This window comes from Pezoporus occidentalis, unplaced genomic scaffold (assembly GCF_034315485.1).
Source record: "Pezoporus occidentalis ecotype Australia unplaced genomic scaffold, CSIRO_AGI_Poc_V1 ctg7, whole genome shotgun sequence".
Classification (NCBI taxonomy): Eukaryota; Metazoa; Chordata; class Aves; order Psittaciformes; family Psittacidae; genus Pezoporus; species Pezoporus occidentalis.
The window spans coordinates 2952539-2971993 of NW_026916052.1; the positions used below are offsets into that span (position 1 = coordinate 2952539).

The 19455-nt window shown below is 35.5% G+C and overlaps 1 protein-coding gene across 1 annotated transcript; it reads right to left on the reverse strand.

Moving 5' to 3' along the window:
• Positions 1-2959: 2959 nt before the first annotated feature.
• ERMARD (ER membrane associated RNA degradation) lies at positions 2960-19454 on the reverse strand. The gene is made up of 18 exons (XM_062641923.1): positions 19352-19454; positions 18871-19039; positions 17526-17665; positions 16913-17014; positions 16343-16432; positions 15146-15243; positions 14426-14562; positions 12455-12569; positions 11830-11932; positions 11360-11389; positions 10770-10838; positions 10290-10460; positions 9291-9374; positions 8423-8502; positions 7485-7613; positions 5809-6018; positions 4769-4882; positions 2960-4114 (listed from the first exon to the last, which is right to left on the reverse strand). The coding sequence occupies exons 2-18, from the start codon at positions 19037-19039 to the stop codon at positions 3955-3957; spliced, it is 2001 nt and encodes a 666-aa protein (XP_062497907.1). The 5' UTR covers positions 19352-19454; the 3' UTR covers positions 2960-3954.
• Position 19455: the final 1 nt, after the last annotated feature.

Genomic DNA, 19455 nt, shown 5'->3' on the forward strand with positions numbered 1-19455 from the left:
ATGTCAGGATGCAATGCTATTTTTGAATTACCAAACACTGCCACCATGTGATCATTTCAAAGACTATCAGGCTGCTTGAAAAGAGCTAGTATAGAGATATTAAAAGATACTAAAAGATAAAGCAGATCAAATTTGTTGCTCTATCTATTACATGTTTCTGTATAATGCAATAGTGATGACAACCTCAAAAAAAGTTGCAAGTACTTCTAGCTACTTGTGTTACAGCTGTATAAGAACACATGCTTCTGTTTGTAACCCCTCCTATCATCATCATGGAGAGCACCAAGTAGAGAATGACTGAGAGAATCATGGACAAGCCAGATGCCTACCATAATTGATGTTTCATTGTATTTGTGCAGTGCCCATCTCAGCAAACTTCATCTTTATGATTTGTAGAAGGTACCAAAACTTACTACTCTTACTTGAAAACTATATCCATTCCAACTTGAATTAAGAGTATTCTATTTATTATTATTTCACACAATCTCTCACCTGAAAACTCCCCTTGAGGTGTAAGGCAGGCAGGGGAACTGCACCTCCCTACTGAAAAGCTAGTATGATTACAGATGCTCCTCTTCTCATCTAACCAGGATATTCAAGAAGAGACAAAGAAATTCCAGTGATTTAGTAAAAAAAGATGGATACCTGATTTTTCTTTATGACACGTTTTTAAAACTTTTGTCACAAATTCTTTGACTTGGGATGTCTAACATTAGCTTGTAAGATCATGAAGTACGAGGAACAAATATCAGCTATTTTTAATTAATACATATGGACACACATATGAATCGATTAACTGAACTCAGAAGAAACAACTGAAGAATCTTTACTCCTTCATCAGCATTATCCAGGTAAACAAAATATTTCAACAACCTTCCTTGGAGGATGCTGTAGATTCTACATCTATGCAGAAAGCCAATGACTAAAACAACTGCAAGTAACACTCAGATGAAAGAACACCTTGTAAGAAAACATTCTTTGGTACAATTCTAGGTATTTGAAATTAGAATCATAGAACCATAGAATGATTTGGGTTGGAAAGGACCTTAAGATCATATAGTTCAAACCCTCTGCCATGGGCAGCCAAAACTGCAGGAAAGACTGAATTTTGAAAAAAGGCTGAACAGCTACTTGAATGGCTAATGGATGACTACACAGTTCTGGACAGCTCAGCTCCAGAATTTATTCTGATTAGGACAAAAAGAAGTCAGAACACTTGCATTTAAACATGATGTGTTTTGTCAGCATTACTCATGCGTGTACCCACTGGATGCCCTTGCTTATTACAAGCTTCTTTTGCTCTTAGGAATACTGAGTGTTCACAGTCAAGATTCTTTCTAATATCTTGTCCTGGGTTCCGCAGTAGCAGTCATGTTTTTCCTTTGTGTTAACTGGTGCAGTGCAGTGTTTTGACTTTCAGCTCGGGAACAGAGCTGATAACAAGGATATTTTGGTTTGGCCAAGGACTTTGTGAGGCTCATGCTCTGCCAGGGAGGAGGGGAGGCTGTGGGTAAGCAGAGACGGGGCGCCTGACCCGGGCTAGCCGGGGAGGTATTCCATACCACAGCACGTCATGCCCGGGGTGAGGGGTAACTGGGAGTTACCCGGAAGGACAGGGGCTTCCGGGTGGAACTCATTTTCTTGGCCGGTGGTATCGTATTCTCTTCCCTTGTTATTTCCTTTATCATTATTATCATTGGTGGTAGCAGTAGTGATTTGTGTTATACCTTAGTTACTAAACTGTTCTTATCTCAACCCGTGGGAGATTCTTCCCTCCGAGAGCAGGGGGAGGGCAAGAAAAGGGGGGGAAGTGAGCGAACGAATTACCTGACTGGGTTTAAACCACGACAGTTCTTAAAACTCAAATTGACTCCAAACAGATGGCAAAGATTACCTGCCATGGTTTAAACTGAAGAAGTCAGTTCAAGTAACTGATAAAGGACAAACCCTATGATCTTTACCATGTCTCTTGCAATTTGTTCTTTAGCGTGCTTTGTAGAATATACACTTATTCTGCAGCTCTATTCTGCAAGTCTTTTAACACCAGGGAGAAACTATAAGCCCTGCATGTAGCTCTACTGGTAAATGACAGCATTAAGTCAGAATAAATTGGATTGTCTCAGCCTGCTCCAGATTTGTTCAAGAGATGGTAGAAGCATTCCCATCAGAGAGCTTCAAAGGTAGGAAAACAAACTGGAAAAGCATCATTGACAAAATTGCCAGGTCCATCACGTTTCTTACTGCAGACTTAAAGCAGCAAATCCCATCCATGGTGCTAATTAATAAAAGAGAAACTATCAAGGTGCTCCATCTTAAGTAAAAGCATATGAAGAGAACAACATGCAAGATCATTTTAGCAAAGTTTACATATAGGACAACTTATATTGCTGAAAATATACATCTGTGGTCTATAAGGTGCTTTTCAGTACATAAATATACATCCAAAAGGAGAGAGCAGGTCAGCTGTTAATGTACTTTTAAACCATGACTCTGTGTTTGGATTTCTTGATCTCTTTCCTACAATAAATATGTAAAACTTAAATAAATTTTTTGCCTTACAACATTTACCACCATCAAAGCAAGTGTCGTCATAAATGTCCCTACCAACCTACACTTAGCAGATGTTAACATGTCTGAGCAGTCAATGGGTACAAAATCAGCTTTCAAAAATATAATGAGGATTTGCCAACTCAGACTTTAAAAAGAGCCGAAATTTCAGACTGTTGCTCATACGCTGCGTTTAATTCATTATTCTCTATTCCTAGTTTTTATCTTTCTTAGCTAGTTCACACTTCTTCACATCATATATTTCCACAGTAACAAAAAAAAAACTCATGGAAAGTGACAATAGTTGATTCCAAATACACATAATACGTTGCAAAATTAACATAAAGGAAGTAATATGATTTTCTCCATCTCCCACACCAAATAAACCAAACTAGTAATTCTCTCACTGTAATTTCCAGTCAAGAAACACTGCAAAGAATCTTATTAAAAAGTAACTTGAATCTGTGATCCTTTGTATAGCCAAACATTCTCCAGACATTACCCTCTGGTTTTACTCTCCTCAGGAGAAAGCAAATGGATAGAGATCGGGGATCTTTCGTGAATCTGTTCTTCAACTGCTGCATTCCTCTGAAATTCTACTCTTTGGAGATGAGAAAGGGGAAGAATTTATTTTGAAAAAACAAGTTATTCAAATTGATGTTGTGTGCAACAAGACGGTAACTTTTTGAACCATAATACATTTGTGACTGTGACTACGTACAAGTGCTCATTTATTCTGAAGGAGATTATTTACTAACTAACTAGATATTTATTGGGGAAGAGCAGATGAAATTAAAGAAACACATATTGTGCAAAAGTTATTCCACCCTGTCTCCTTTAAATCCTAGTACATCAACAGCTGGTTACTACGTTATCAGCTCTACCTCAGTGCAAGATCCGATTCTGTTTTGAACTAACAAGCAGCACAGCTGCCAATGAACACTACCTTCTGCTAAACGTTCATCATTTCTTAACCCGTTTGCCAGTGTCTAACATAATTTCCAGTATATTTTAAAGTAAAAAATTACTTTTTGCATTTAAAATTTTCCAGAGCTTTAATTCACACCCTCTTCTTCAATATTTTCAGTAGAAAAATACAATAACAATAGAAAATGACAAGAAAACAACCAAACAACAAAAGTCCAAGCTACAAAACACATAAAGTAGAACTTGCATCATCCTGATTTAGTTCAGTAAATCTTTATCACTGGATTTAGCAAACAGTCTGTTCTTCAGAAGCTTGATCATAACAACTCCAGTCTCAACAGTCACCTTCGAATAAAAAGAGTAAATTTTGCATCCAAACTTTGACAGTGACTCATGATGTCTGACTTTGAATTAGACTCATCAAACTTGAGGACTCCATAATTTTTAAGATATAACAATGTCCAAATAACCTTAAAGCCATTATGTAGCTAGCTGCATTAACATTAGCTTTCTGTCACTGATTCTCTTGATTTTTATCAAAGTCTTGTTTGTAAGCTCCAGGGTTTCATCCCACTTGTTTTTGTTGGGGCTGGTGTATGTCACCAAGTTCTCAGTATACTGCAACACTGACTTCAAAAACCTACAAGAAATAAGACAAAAGAATACAAACTCAAGAAAGGATTTAAAAGGAAAAATAAAATAAAGAAAAATATCTCAATGCCTAATGGAAAGCGGCTAATGTTTCCAAATTTCCAAATCCCCCTCAGGATGGAGAATACATTAAAGATTTCTTCTACTTCTAGAAGAGAACCACTCCCTCATTCCCACAGTACCAAGTCATAATTTTCAGAACTGCAACTGAACACTGCCATAGAAAGAATGCAGTGATAAAATGTGTAATAGAATTTTCCCCAAGTGGCTTCCTTTCCTTTCTCAGCAAATGTTTCACAACGCCTATGGCCTCCAACCAGCTGTGAATTGACACACAAGGACTAAAAAATTTTAAATATGGCTTTTATATATTAAAATTTTTTTTTTGAGTGATTTTTCTCTATCTATACTAAGGAAGAGTCTAGTAAAAATTAAAAATGTGAATAACTGCACCATATATTTTCAGTTATTTTAGTTCTTGAGTGAACATTGTCTGAGGTATGATGATGACTATAATGACAAGAAGGTTGATAATGTACTTAAAGTCATGCTGTTCCTTTTCTTTCTCTACATAATTTGTATTACAGATCAAAAAGGAATGTGTAAAATTTCCTGTTTTCATAAAGTAAACTTATATACTCACTTTAGATACTGCTGATAATCTGAAGGATTCTTCTTACAAACCGAGTGAATGTTGACTAGTTCCAGAGTCATCAACACTAAGATGAGCCGCAACACTGGAGACAAAAATTTAATGCTAGAAATAAGAAAAATATTTTAAAATAAACAAACTAACTCCAAACTAAATACAATTCATTACTATAATAAATTCTTCTGCTTCCATCCTAAGTAGCTGGATAATGTGGGAGACAAAGGGGGAGACGACTATGAAAAGTCCTTCAGTAAAAAGCAGAGCAAATATCAATATTATAATTAAAGACTATAAATGATGAAGCCTCAAAAGAGGAAAAAAAAAGAGTAACACATATAGTTAAGATTCCAAAGGAAACCTCACCAGCACCTATTAATCCACAGATAACAAAGTGGAAGTCAACTGATGTGCAAATATGTACCACAAGTTGTCAGTTTAAGCTACGCTTCTTAAATAAGATGGTTAACACTTTTAGGAACATAACCTGACCAAGAACACAATATTAACAATTTTCCCAGTTTTTAAAGTAGATTCATAAATCCCTGAAAAATACTTCTGAATAGGAACAAAATTAATGGAATACTAAAAAAACTCATATCTATAAAGATGCTGACCCAGGCATAAAGATAAAAAGTAGAAATAAAGTAGGCATGGTCTTGAAAGCAGTTTAACCTATTACATTCAGATAAAATTTGAATCGCCTTTATATGCTTAAATAGGAAAAACTAGCAACTTAAGAATTACACTGCAGCATCTACACTTTTATTTGAAAACTTACAATTTACAGTAAAATGATCTAGCAATGCTAAAAACACCCACGAATTATTCTCCAATTTGAGATTTTGTTGTCATCTCAGTACTACTACAAAACACACGTCCGGGTTGACACTTTACTCTGAAATGGTTAACAAGAGCACATAAGCACCGTTGATGTTAAACTTCTAAGACAAAGCACTGAAAGCTAGCAACAGCAGCAAGCAGCCACTTTCTCATAAACCTAACCACGAAGTAAAGAAAAACCATCAGCCAACCTGCTCAACATTCGTAGATAGTTATGCCTCTGACGAGAACGTAGAGTCTTGCTCACGCACTGTTTGTATCTCAACTCTGTGCTGGCAATAACTTGTTCAGACACTTGATGGCACTGTGTGCTTATTTTACGGAGTACCACCAGTATTTCCAGAACAGGTCTCGGAGAATAAAGTGTGCAAATACGTGTATCACAGAGTTCAGTCAACAGCCTCCAAAACAGGAAGGAATTGTTAATTTCAATCTTTTGTTAGCTGGATTTAACATGAGATACATTCAGATTCGGTGTGGTTTGATTAGTCATGTTTTAACTCAGAAAACCTGGAATCAGGTTACTGCTACCTCATGACTGAAAAAACACAAGTATCTGTATCTATTAGTAGGGGTAGTGATTGTGTTCTCTATCGCTTTACTGAATATTAAATACACAACTTCTGGTGATAAATACGTTTCCCATTTCAGATCAAAGAAATATGTCCACAGTAAACAAAACTGCCTGGCTGAAATGATATACTGAACACATCAAATCGCAGTAGGGTCGTTGGGGTTGAAGCCTCCCACCATAATTCAACTCACAATGAATTAACATCTACCATAATAAAACTCATTCAAACAAATGGCATTAATTAGTCCTCCCATTAGTGTGTGGTCTTTCTTTTGTGAAGAACAAGAAGCAGATTTCACATTTCGCAAAATGCAGGTGGTGGAGCTATTGTTTTAATCAACACCACACCAGAATATGCTTTGTTGAAGCACTCAATTATCTTTCTGCTGTCATATTCTGATCTGCTAACCTAATGTGTCACACATCACTTTAAATACTCTGTTCTTAAAGAAATGTCTCTTAATCTCCCTCATGATCAAATTATCTCTGAGACAGCAAAACATTAATGACTAAAAGTGATAAAGGGAGAAAACTCTATAAACAGTTTAATACTTTAGTAATTGGGCTTCTTTTTCGTAAATAAAGTGCAGAACAGTAGATAGAAAACAGAAGGCACACATGCTATGTTACGTAAAGTAACAGATAAAGTCTTCCTTGCACTATCCTATCCATGCCTAACAGGTTTGATTAGGAGGAGTTTTGTTCCAATCTATTTATTCAGTCACAGGCCTCTTAAGACTTCTGTAAGAGTGACAACTAAAAGTGTTTTGATCATTATTCCAAGTCAGATATAATTGGAACTAACATACCTCCAAGTCTGACAAGAGTATAACAAGATATCTTCTATTTCAGAATCTTGATACTAAAGCATGTAAGAATAGAATTATGTAGCTACATATTATTTTAAATGCCACACACAGCTGTGACACAAAGCACATTAAAATCAATTTCCGATGCAGTTTTAGCACACAAAACAGAGTAAAACCAACTAAATATAGTCAGTATATAAATATTTAAGGCATATTGCTTCCCCAGTCTGGAAGAACAATGGTCATTTTTCTCATGCAGATTTCCAAGTAAAATCTCTACTGTAATGATGTCCCAAATCTACAATTTTCATTTTGAAGATGATGCTCAGCTGCATTCTGAAAACATTTAGATTAAATCAGCAGCAACATGCAGTATTTCAAGCACTATTCTAAAAAAAGTCAATGAGTAACTCAGGTTTGAGAGTACTTGTGTTGGGATGTGTGGAGAAGCTGACAGTGGGAATCAGTACGATGTGAAACTCACCTCTCTGTTAGGACATTATTGATTGGATCATCTGAACTACAGCAATTCTGGGGCATGTATTCTTGCAACTGAGATAGAATTTCAGATATTATAAAAATTAAAGTACTAGCTTCTGTATTTCCTTCCAATCTTAAAAACAAAAGAAAAAAAATAATTTGAGATTATAAAACTGTGTAGTACTCATTATTTCTCAAATGGCATAGATCAAAATGCAGATTCTGGGGACAGAGTTATATTCAGTACCCACTCTCTGATACTGTGATTCTTTTCCCTCTACCTTGTAAGCATGATTTTGTTTCTCCAAATATATCCAACTTTTTTTCAGTCTCAGCATTCTTTTGAAGCCCTCAGCCCTCTTAACACTCCATTCACCAAAATCCTGCAGCATATTGAGTATGTGGTAGATACACTGAATTTTCTTCTCTCAGCTATAAACAAGTATAATTTCCTCCAGTGATATTACTCTTGACTTCCTCTTTTTCAAATAAGAATATTACATTCCTTTTATGAGTAATACCTCATGTAAAGTCTTTCACTGATGAGGTTACCAAGTCCTTTTCAGAATCAGCAATTGTTTTCTGTTTTACATCTGGCACACCTTTTTTTTTTTTAAATTGTGAAACTTAAGTTTTAGTTTCACTTCCTAAGAGACTCCTCAGCATCTTTTCAGAAATAGAATATGGACTCACTAACACCTTTGTATGTTTCAGATGTCTTCTCATTTCCTTCAAGATACTATACGATCAACAGTATGCTATCTGTACTGATGCGTATAGCACGGCTTAAGCTAAAAAGAGCAAAAGGGGTCTTCTCACAACCCCTGTGGTATCTATTACCTTCCTAGTAAAGTATTTGAAGAGACATTTCACCATCTCAAATCCCATTCTTCATCACTACCTTGAGAATTATCTTTTTTTTTTTTTTTTGCATATACATACCCTTTAGTTGTCTGAACATGCTCTTCAGGCACTGTTGGCAATTCAGGCCATAAGTGAATGCTCTTCATACATTCCAGTACCTTAAAAATATATCATGAAAAATGTTATGTAAAGTATAGCCTTTGACAGCCAGGACAATATATTTTATTTTCCTTAGTGGCATTTTTAGAAAAAAACGCAACAGGCAGTAAGGTACTTGCTCAGTAGTCATAACTGTGTAAACTGACATCACTTGTTAAGGATCATGTTAGGTCAAAATGTCTTGATGTACACTTTTATGCTAAAACATCATCTGAATAAACTGGTTACTACTGCTTCTTCCCATAGATTTTGTAAAATTCAGTTTGAATGCTGTCAAAAATTAAAAGCACAAAGTATGCTTACTGCAATCTCAATTCACTAGAGGAATATATTCAAGCAGCTCAATAACTCATAGAGTGATCGGCAGAGAACTGTCACATCACTTGAAAGCAGATTTTGCTCCAGTGACAGAATCTTAATCAGCTGGCTTTCACACACTAAAAACATTAGTCATAGCATAATCCAAGATGACCAGCAACATTACCAAACAGAGTGCTCTTGATATAAGAAAGCACAAGGAAATTAAGAAAACTACAGAACAGCAAATATTCAGGCAAGAATAAAACTATTCAGTGATCTATACACAAACACAGCATCAATTGCATCCACAGTAGTGTGCTTAATTACATTTCATTTTAGCAACTGTAAATTCTGAAAGATAACATTACAAAAAATATGTAAGATTTTAACTTTTTGATAGAATCAAAGCAAGAAGACAACAACTGGACCATTCTTAAGGATTAGAAATTTTAAGGACTGAAATGCTTTCACAGTTGGAAGTACATACCTGTTTCTTGAGTCGGGAAATTGGATGAAATCGAGAACAGTAGCAACTTGCACACTTCATCAGTGGTTTTATGACCATGTGTTCCTGATTTACAAAATCACACACAATACACAAAGGTTTCTTTAAACTGTCCTAATCATACACAGACCATGGTCTATATTTAATTTTATGCAAGCCACCTATAGTACTGAAGTCAATAAAGACTTCCAAATGTCTGAGGGCTGAAAGCAGTAATCAGCACAGTTGAGTGTTTAAAGCTTAATTTCTCTGACACATTTTAACTATGAAACCTGACAGCAGCTGACAGAAAAGCAACCAAGTACTCCTCTAATCAGCAGCATGCAATACATCTTGTTACACTAACAAGAGCTGCAACTAATAAATGGAAGATTTATTTCACAGGTTGGTGTATGATATTGAAAGAAGTAATCCCCAATATTAAGAGGAAACTGGGGTGAAAATATATAATAATTGCTAATGTTCAGAAACATGCACTGCTAGACAAAAGGTGTTCACAAATTCAGAGCATGTAGATGATACAAATCACACCACCATGCCATTATATAGTGTCTCTGAGACAAAAAAAAATCTCAAATATTACATACCTCCATGGCTGAGCTACAGCTGTTCTAAAAAACTTCCAGATAATTCCGCATATGAACAGGCTAGGTATTGATACAATTTCACAAATAAAATTAAGTGGAATCACTAAAACTTTTGGATCAACCATACGAATCAGGAGTGTTTAAGTAAACAAAATTAAGTAAACAAATTAAGTAAACAAAAAGTGAGAAAAGGTAATCTTTAGGAAAACCGCCTGTACTTATTTCACTACAAAACTAGAAAAAAAAACATACTTTCATAATCTTTATGTGGAGGAATACCTCATTTCCATGAAAAATTGCTGCCAGGAAAGATTCAGTCATAAGATATTCTGAAATTGACTTGGCATCCAAAGCAAATGAAAAAAAAAATCTTCTGAGAACATATTGATCCTACCTTAAAAGCAAACATATCCTCATCTGAGAATCTGCAGAGAAGAGTAATTGCAAATGCAACTATCTGATTAGCTACTTCTCTGGGAAATGCTTCTAGATTGATCTCTCCATGGCTTAAACGATCTCTTATACGTGGACCCTCCTGGTGGCTCAAGAAATCCCAAAGAAATTCCTGTAGAAACACCAAGTGTATAGAACTCTATTCCATGTGTATTCATACTGAATAGAATGCATTCAGTATATAAAATACCTCTGAAAGGTAAGTATGCGATCATGTCTATAGGAAAGGAGCATTTAGATAGAGAAAACAATGCAAACTATACTTGTATTAAAAAAAAAAGGGGGGGACAAAAGAAAAACCCAACAAAACCAAACAAAAAACCTCCAACCAACCAACCAATAATAAAAAAACAAAACCAAAACCAACCGAAACCCCAACCAAACAACAAAGCAGCAAAGCATAAACTTTTAAAACACTTGCCATGGCCGGCTCCTCAAGAACTGCGGGGAGCTGGTTGACTTCTTCATTATCCAAATGCTTTGCTAGCATCTAGAAAAAATGTAATTTGAATAGAAGCCTATTACTGAAAGCCAAACACTCAAAGAGGAAACACCAAGTTAACTGGTTTCCCTAATTTTAAGGAACTATTTCCACCACACAAGAACCAAGTTGCCTAATTATTAGTGACAGATTATTTGAGATAAATCAAGATAGTTGTAAAATTGAAGATTTCTGCTTGCAGTGCTTATTTACATTTATTTTGAGTAACTGAAATTAGGAAACATGACAGAACGTTTCTGCGAGATGAAGAAATTAAAGATAAAAATATTCAGAAGAAATTAAACTAACTCTGTTTATTAAAATTTCTATTATTTTTGGTATTATCTGGAAATTTCAGATTTTACATGTTTTCTGTCCATCGTCTTCTGTTTGAAAAAAAAAATTAGAAATAATGTCTTATGCAACACAAGAAAGTGCCTTCTGCTCTCCAGTAATGGGAAACATACATGTGCTTAAATTCTGACATTGATCTATATTGAGAAAAAAAAATAAAAAAACTTCACACATACCTCATCGAAAGTGGTGTAGAGAGCAGAAGACTGGAATAAAAGACAGTATTATTTGATTTTCAAATGAAAACAATTAACTAGACACATATACCAAGCTTATATTTGTTCATTTGCATGAGATACCAAAAGTACATGAATTGCAAATAAATTAAATTACAAAAGGGACTTCTGGATTTTGTGCCAAGTTTCTTAAAATATGTATAACATGATCTACTTTCCATCCTAAATTACTGTTTATGAACACTAACCTTCAAGTGCCTTTTCAGACCTCTTTTACTGGTAGATACTTTTACAAAAACCATAAGAGGCATTCATGAACTCCACTGGAAACTTGTAAATAATGTTCCACAACTTACTGAAAAAATTTTGGGGGAGAATCTGTAAATGTTTAGACATTATACTTCTAGACTATCTATTTTGCAAATATTTTTAAGCACTGAAACAAAATTGACTTTAGACAGAAATTTTACCTCAGCTGTTAGCAATCGATTTGGACATTTATTGGTTGTAGTGAAAAGCAGTCTAAGTCCAACTTCCAGCTGAGGAAGTAAGAGAATCACACAGTCAGCATACCTGAAAAAATAACAGACATAGCCAAAGAGGTTTTCCTCCCTTATAAATACAATCCTAATGGAAATTAAAGCCATCTCAGGCTTATACTCTCAGGCCAAACAACCCAGACCAGTACTTTATAAACAAACAATAAATGACAAGCTGTGCCCAAGAGAATCTGACCACCAAATTCAAGCCAGCTCAGAGATGAGAATAACTTACAAAAAAGTGGAGCATGAGTGAGGAAAACAAAATGTTAACAATTGAAGATTTGTTTCCACTTGTTTTGTAAAATTCCAGGTTTTTGCTACATCTGCTGTAGTTCTTTTTAGGTTTCAAATATAGTTTATAATCCTAATTGACATAAAATAAAGTCTACAAACTTTCTGAGACCACCACAACAATGCATAACTAGATATTGTTAAGCAACAGATTTAGCAAAAACCTCTGCTATCTAAAAATGCTGCTATTATTCTTTAAATATAGAATATATTATTTTTACATTCTATTAAAAAAAGAAACCAAAACAACCAAACCTGTTACCTGCTTTGCTTGAAAGCTGTTAAAGCAGCCATCCAAAATGGTATCATTGTTTTTAATACAAAACTGGACAGGTTTACTAGCTCTTCAGCTATGGAAACTGCTTCATGATTAAGATCTGCAAGTTAGCAAACCAACATTGAAAAACTACATACAATCTATGGTTTACTAATTAATTCTTAGTATTTCACTGAAAATGTAAGATAATTTCAGCATTTGTAAAGGGAGACTTGAAAGCTACCCAGTTTATTTTAACTATGCAAGTACAATGGTAGTCTACATTTCAGATGAGGATCTGAGTTTATAAGATTGCATTTTTAGCGATAATGTAGAATTACAGAGTAAAACTAGTTAAAAAGTCATGGCTGCTTTTTACTGACATTAAAAGACTACACAGCAACTGGACGAAGCTTGTGTTAAATTACTTGTTCTCTACCTACTTCAAATACTTTTTAAAAGTGCAATATGTATTAATCATTTTAATTCAGCCAGAATCAGTACAGTAGTACGAACATTTGAACAAGAACATTGTTCCTACTTTATCAATTTTCTGTGCTGGCATAACAAATTCACACTTTGCGCTTCAATATAATGTAATATAATGAAACTCACACTTACGAATGCACATTTTAAATATCTTATCCAAAAGAAAGCTTAAAATGGCAACTGCAACTTTATTACAGTAGGTGCTGTTTCAAAGCATATCAACAGCTATAGGACTTATACTACATGATGACTGGAATGTTATCAGATCGATTTGGTTCCCAAAAGCCCTATCTCAGTTGTGTGAGCAGACAGGCCACTGGTAAATCAATGACATAGCACAAACTATGTCATGACAATCACTGACACCAAGATTCCTCATATGCTCTTACTGTTTTAAAAATAGTAGGAATAAACCAAAAAAGGTCTGTAGCCAGAGAGGTGAGATCTTAATCTGACACTTCAATTCCTTCCCTGAAAAAAACATCAGTATACTGAAGATGTGTCACCATTCTTTACTCTGTCTCACCACTACCTACCCAGTAAGATGCAGGGCACTCCTGCTGGGACCCTTGCAGCTAGAACCCACTGATTTTGGAAAGAATTAGATTTTATAAAGGCAAATTAGATGACTGTTACATGAAAAAGACTCTCATCACCAAAAACCTGGAATATACAGTTGAAGTCTTTTAAAAGCAGTAATGCCACACATTTCAAATTGTTACAATTATTTTAGAATGTAGTATTTTTTTATTCAATAGTCAGTGGAACTGCCTACATATTAAAAAAGATTCACAGAATCATAGAATAGTTGGGGCTGGAAAGGACCTTAAGATCATCTAGTTCCAACCCCCCTGCCATGGGCAAGGACACCTCACACTAAACCATGTCACTCAAGGCTCTGTCCAACCTGGCCTTGAACACCGCCAGGGATGGAGCATTCACAACTTCCCTGGCAACCCATTCCAGTGCCTCACCACCCTCACAGTAAAAAACTTCCTCCTTATATCCAATCTAAACTTCCTCTGTTTAAGTTTTAACCCGTTACCCCTTGTCCTATCGCTACAGTCCCTAATGAAAAGTCCATCCCCAGCATCCCTATAGGCCCCCTTCAGGTACTGGAAAGCTGTTATGAGGTCTCCATGCAGCCTTCTCTTATCCAGGCTGGACAGCCCCAACTTTCTCAGTCTGTCTTCATATGGGAGGCGCTCCAGTTGCCTGATCATACTCATGGCCCTCCTCTGGACTTGTTCCAACAACTCCATGTCCTTTCTATGCTAAGGACACCAGAACTGCACAATAAGTGAGGTCTGAAGAGAGCAGAATACTACTTGTATGACTACTCATCTTATGCCAGTGTATATAGGTAGAGGTATCTTTAAGATTCAATCTTAGGACAGAGAAAAATGCATTATTTTCAACTGTACTTTTGGAAAATGAAAGAATAGCAAATATAGTATGACAAAAACTTGCTAATGGTTCAATACTTACCTGGAAATATATCAAGCTCCTCTAAGCTAACGAAGATCACGTAAGGTCGATGTAGTAAAATGCATTTATTTTGTAGAAGATACGTCTGTAACAACTGACCCAATCCTGCAGTTAAAAAAAGCAGCATAGCACAATATCTAGGGAGAATACCATAATATATTAGAAAAGCCTATAAAACTGAATCTTTTATAAAGAATCAACATTTCTGGGTTGAGGATAAAGTTTGGGTTTTTTTTTTTATCTTTCAAAGGCCATCCAAAACCTGGGTTCCCCATCTCTTTTGAGTACGGGCCGTTAATACAACTGCATTCACAAACATGATAAAACTATGCAGAATTAGGAATAAAGCATCACTGTATTCTATGCTGGTTGACTGCTGCTCCTCCTCTCCCATTCCTCTGCCTTTCATTCTGAGTTATGCCTGACTGCTCCAACAGACAATGAACTAGGTTTCAATAAAAGACTTTCAGCTTTCTTGTTTTTCCGGTTAATAAAAAATACACTGGACCTAAAACTGACCAACTTTATAACAGCTGAAGTATTCTATGGAAATCTCTCCTCAAATTAAGCAGCAGCAGCAACGGAAAAGAGTCAGGATGCTGCCAGAGGCCTTAGGACTTTTTTTTTCTTTTTCAGTACAAGCAGTACGTTTTACTAATGGCTTTTTGAGCGCTCTCAAGTCTGACTGGTAAGAAAGTAAGGTTCTTTTTGGTGACTTACTTTGCAGGAATTTCTTTTGGGGATGCAAACCCATGCCACAAAACATTACGAAGGTTCAGACCATATGGAGATCCAATGAACACCCTCAGTACATTCATCTGATTAAAAAAAGCAAAGTAGTTACTGCATGAAGAAATCTGTTATTTATCACCTGCCTCTTTCCCTCACAGAAAATTTCAGAAGTTACTGAGAAACTACAATGTCTACTGTCAAGATAACTGGCCACAGCTTGTCACAGTAACAGCAACTCTTTACTTGCAATTCCCAGTGTTCTCTGAAAGACAATCTTTCAGCTTAATTGTACATGCTACCGAATATAACACAGGAAGAACAAAACCAATTATTAGACATTCCAAACAGTTATTGCACAAAAACAAATAAGATCAAGGTTAGGTCTTACTTCTTGTAGTGTAAATCCACTACAATTTAACACAAATTAACAAAAATACAGAATTTGTGTTCAAAGCTGTATCCTTAGATCACTATCAATCAAAAAGGGAAATTTTATTTTTATTTTCTAACTGTAAGAATTGACCTATTCCACATTCTATCGAAATTTAATAAATAATCCTTATAACAATAATAGAGTGGCTAACAATACAAGCTTTGACAGTTCATATTCAATATTTTGTCCTAACAAAGAATTTACGTTTGCAAAACTGTATGCGAAAGACCATCTACTCTGCTTACACAGACTGTAAATTTAATATTTTATTCTTATTATTATGCTTTTGCACATGAGGATGAAGAAACTAATTTCCTCTATTTCAAAAAATTTTAGTGTTGTAAACCTTACAAAGCATCTTACTACAGTGATGGTGAAGGGGAACACAGCTTGTCAGAAACAGCACAAGATGTGTATTTTAAAGCTATGCAACTCAGAAAGAGGCAGACAACTCTGCAGTATGCTCACCTCCTTGACAGATACGTGACATTTTACACACACAGGGTTTTTTCATGTAGAAAAGCAAGAAAGAACTTATTATCTTGACTATAAAATATTTCAAATTACAATAGTCACTATTTTTCCCATATATCCCCAGACTGTAACATATATAAAATGAAAGTTTTTCCAATATATTACAGAATTTGTAAACTCATCTTCAGTGAAAGCAAAGGCTGCTCTTGGAAATCTGCCATTTGGCAAGAAGAAAACCAGTTCAACACTTATTACGCATTTCAAAACTATGCACTTACTACAGCTTGTCCAAAGACAACTGCAAGCTGCTCAGAAGCAAGCAAGTCTCTTAGAAGGAAAGGGCAATCTTTACCAATCAGTAAATACACCTATTAAAAAATAAAACAAACAAACAAAAGCAAATCAGATAACATAAGTAATTCAGTATACTTCTCTGTATTTCAAATACACAACTTGACTATTTCACCCATGCTACATGCTGCTGCCTCCCCTCACAGAAGTTACTACACCATCAGATCTTCTGTGAAAGGTATGCTGCTCCCTGTTTCACTTAAGTAAGTTGGCGCAATAAGGACCTACCATACGTACACTGATTGAGCAAACTTTGCTCTTTTTAAATCAAACTCACACAAGCAACTCTAACAGCACAGGTGAAGGAGTCCCAGATGTTTCCATTAGCAAAACTGGATCCAGAAAGTAACATGTGTCCAAGTTAAAATGCAACTGGGCTACTAGTGTACTACCATAGTACAGTGTCACCTCACTTTCTCAACATGCAATTAAATGTAAGAGCTTATTCTCTTCTTGTAAACCCAAACCTGTGACAGGCTTCTCATGCTGGCACTTACATCACCCAAGGCTCGTTCCAGGCATGATGTTAGCTTCATTAATCCAAGAGCAACTTCTGTAGTTTGTGTATATTGCAGAACCTCAAATATTTCAAGAAATAACTGTATGATGGGGAAGAGGAAGAATGCTGTGTTAAACAGTCAGAAGGAACAATCAAATGGTCAAAAGCATAGAGAAGATTAAATATTCCTCTGTTATAGTTGCTATATAAATGCAGAAAGAAAACCATCCCAACAACATGAAAATGTAGATGCCTGGAAAGAAACTTCCCCAGAGAACCTCTTGTATTTTCGGTCACAATGTATCTAGTGCCTTACATCTATGAAAATTATCAACAATAATTTTACATGGTAAAACTTGGTACTAAACACAGATTATTAGAAAAATAAATTCCTACCATCTTAGGTTAGAATAGGCCTAGCACCTCATGTTCTCTGATTTAAAACCTAATTAGAAAGTCAGGAAAATTAGAAGCAAGTATGTATAAAGAATGACAATCAGTTACAAATTCTAAGTATTTTCGTACATTGATATCTCTTCTGTGTTCTGAAATTAAACTTCCCCAAAGGGTTCATATACCAAAATACAAATTGTAAACAGAAATAGCCATACCTCTGTGCAGTTTGTCCAGTGGAACCACAATGCATACTGAATTACAAATTGCTCCTTGGTCAGAGATTTGAAGTGCAAATAAACAGATTCACATACAGGTCCTAATGATCGTATACTTTTGATATAATCCACACTTTGATCTTAAATTGAAAAACAGAAGGTGATTAGAGTACCAAACCTTCCAAAGATCCAATATTTTAAAACTCACAGGGAGTAAAACCTTGTGTACATATTTATGACAAAGAATTTTACCCAAACTATTTTAGCACAATTAATACAATACAACTTACTATCCAAAATAGATAAGATACAGAAAAGCAAAAGTGTAGTGTGCAACCAGGTAAGATCAAGTACCTTCACCAAAAAAGCAAACCAAAACCAAACCAACTGAAACCCAAACCACCACCAAAAAAACCAACCAACCAAAAACCAAACAAAAAAAAACCCACCACAACAAAACAAAAAACCCCAAAACTTAATGGAAGAGGGTTATTATGTTCTGATTTTGTTGAAATGGGAAGAACCTACTAGTGCACATAAATTCCACATCAAGATGGAAGCTAGTGCAGGCTCAGAGGGATCAGTCAACTTGCACCACCTATACCCTTTAAAGAGTGCAGATGGATATGATACCTTACAGTGTGGTATCAACTGCTCCTCTTTGGTGGGACATTTTTATAGGAAAAGAAATTCTTCTGATTTACTGAAAGATACTGCTTGAGGCAGAAGTATGTATCATTTCTGGAAATAAGTAATAGAGGTTGTATGATGCAATTTGGCAAATTAAAATTCAGTTAGTTCATCAGGGCATAAATACTTTTGATTAAAACAATTAACAAACTAATTATAAATGTTCTACAAACAGAAGGAGAACCAGAAGTACAGAAGCTTGTACTTCTGAACAAGCTAAAGTTGGGGAAACAAAAAAGAGCCTAAGCAATAGCAGGAATACTGATGGCACCAGCGTGTTTTAGATTTACTGAAAAAAAAAAAAAAAAAGGAAAAAAGATATAAAGAACACAGAAGAAAGCAATGACGAGGCAGGAGAGAAGCAGAACTGAACCCTTCATGAACTGAACCCTTTATGTACAGGCACAAGAAGTTGAGAACCAAGATGAATGAGAAAGCAAAGGAGCAGCTACTTATGTAGCACAGATTACATGAATCTTTGGAGCCAGCAATAACCAAATACCAAATGTGGATGAAAAATTTAAAGCTGCTTGTAGATATGAACTGTATGTATTCTAATCTTCAGCAAATCTAATGCTGTACTGTGATAAAATGTTATAACCAAGCTAGGACTGCTATGAACTGTACTGAGATTCTGCATTCATGTATCACCAACCTGATTCAAGGTAACATACATGCTCTGCAACAGCTTGCCAACGTACTTCGCCATTTTCAGATAAAATATTATTAATATCATAGGTGTCTTTCTTCTCAAATCCAACTTTGCAAATCAGATAATGCACAGGTAGAGAAAGACATGTAGTGACTGAGTCTGACAACGCCATCTACAACACACACACACAGAAAAATAAAGAGCCTTTGCAATTAAGAAAGTATATGAAACAAAATTATCATTGAAGCATACCCGTAAGCACAGACATACATATAGCAATACAGCATCTGTATGCAAGTTGTTAAGGTTAACAATGCAACTTGCATCTGTGCATATAATGAAAGGAACTCTGAGCAGAACCACCTTGTGGAAAATTGAGGTGAAGAACTGCTCTCATAACACCAGGATGGTATGTTTCTGAATGTCTGATCTACTGAACTGATACCAAGATAGACTGAAGCAAAAGATCCCAGTTTACATACACCTGTTCTGTATAGTTTCTGAGTTTGCAGAGAAAATTATGCTACTTCAAGTAAAACCAAGACCTTCAGTCGTTATGAATAGCAAAATCAGTGGGGGAAAAGAGGG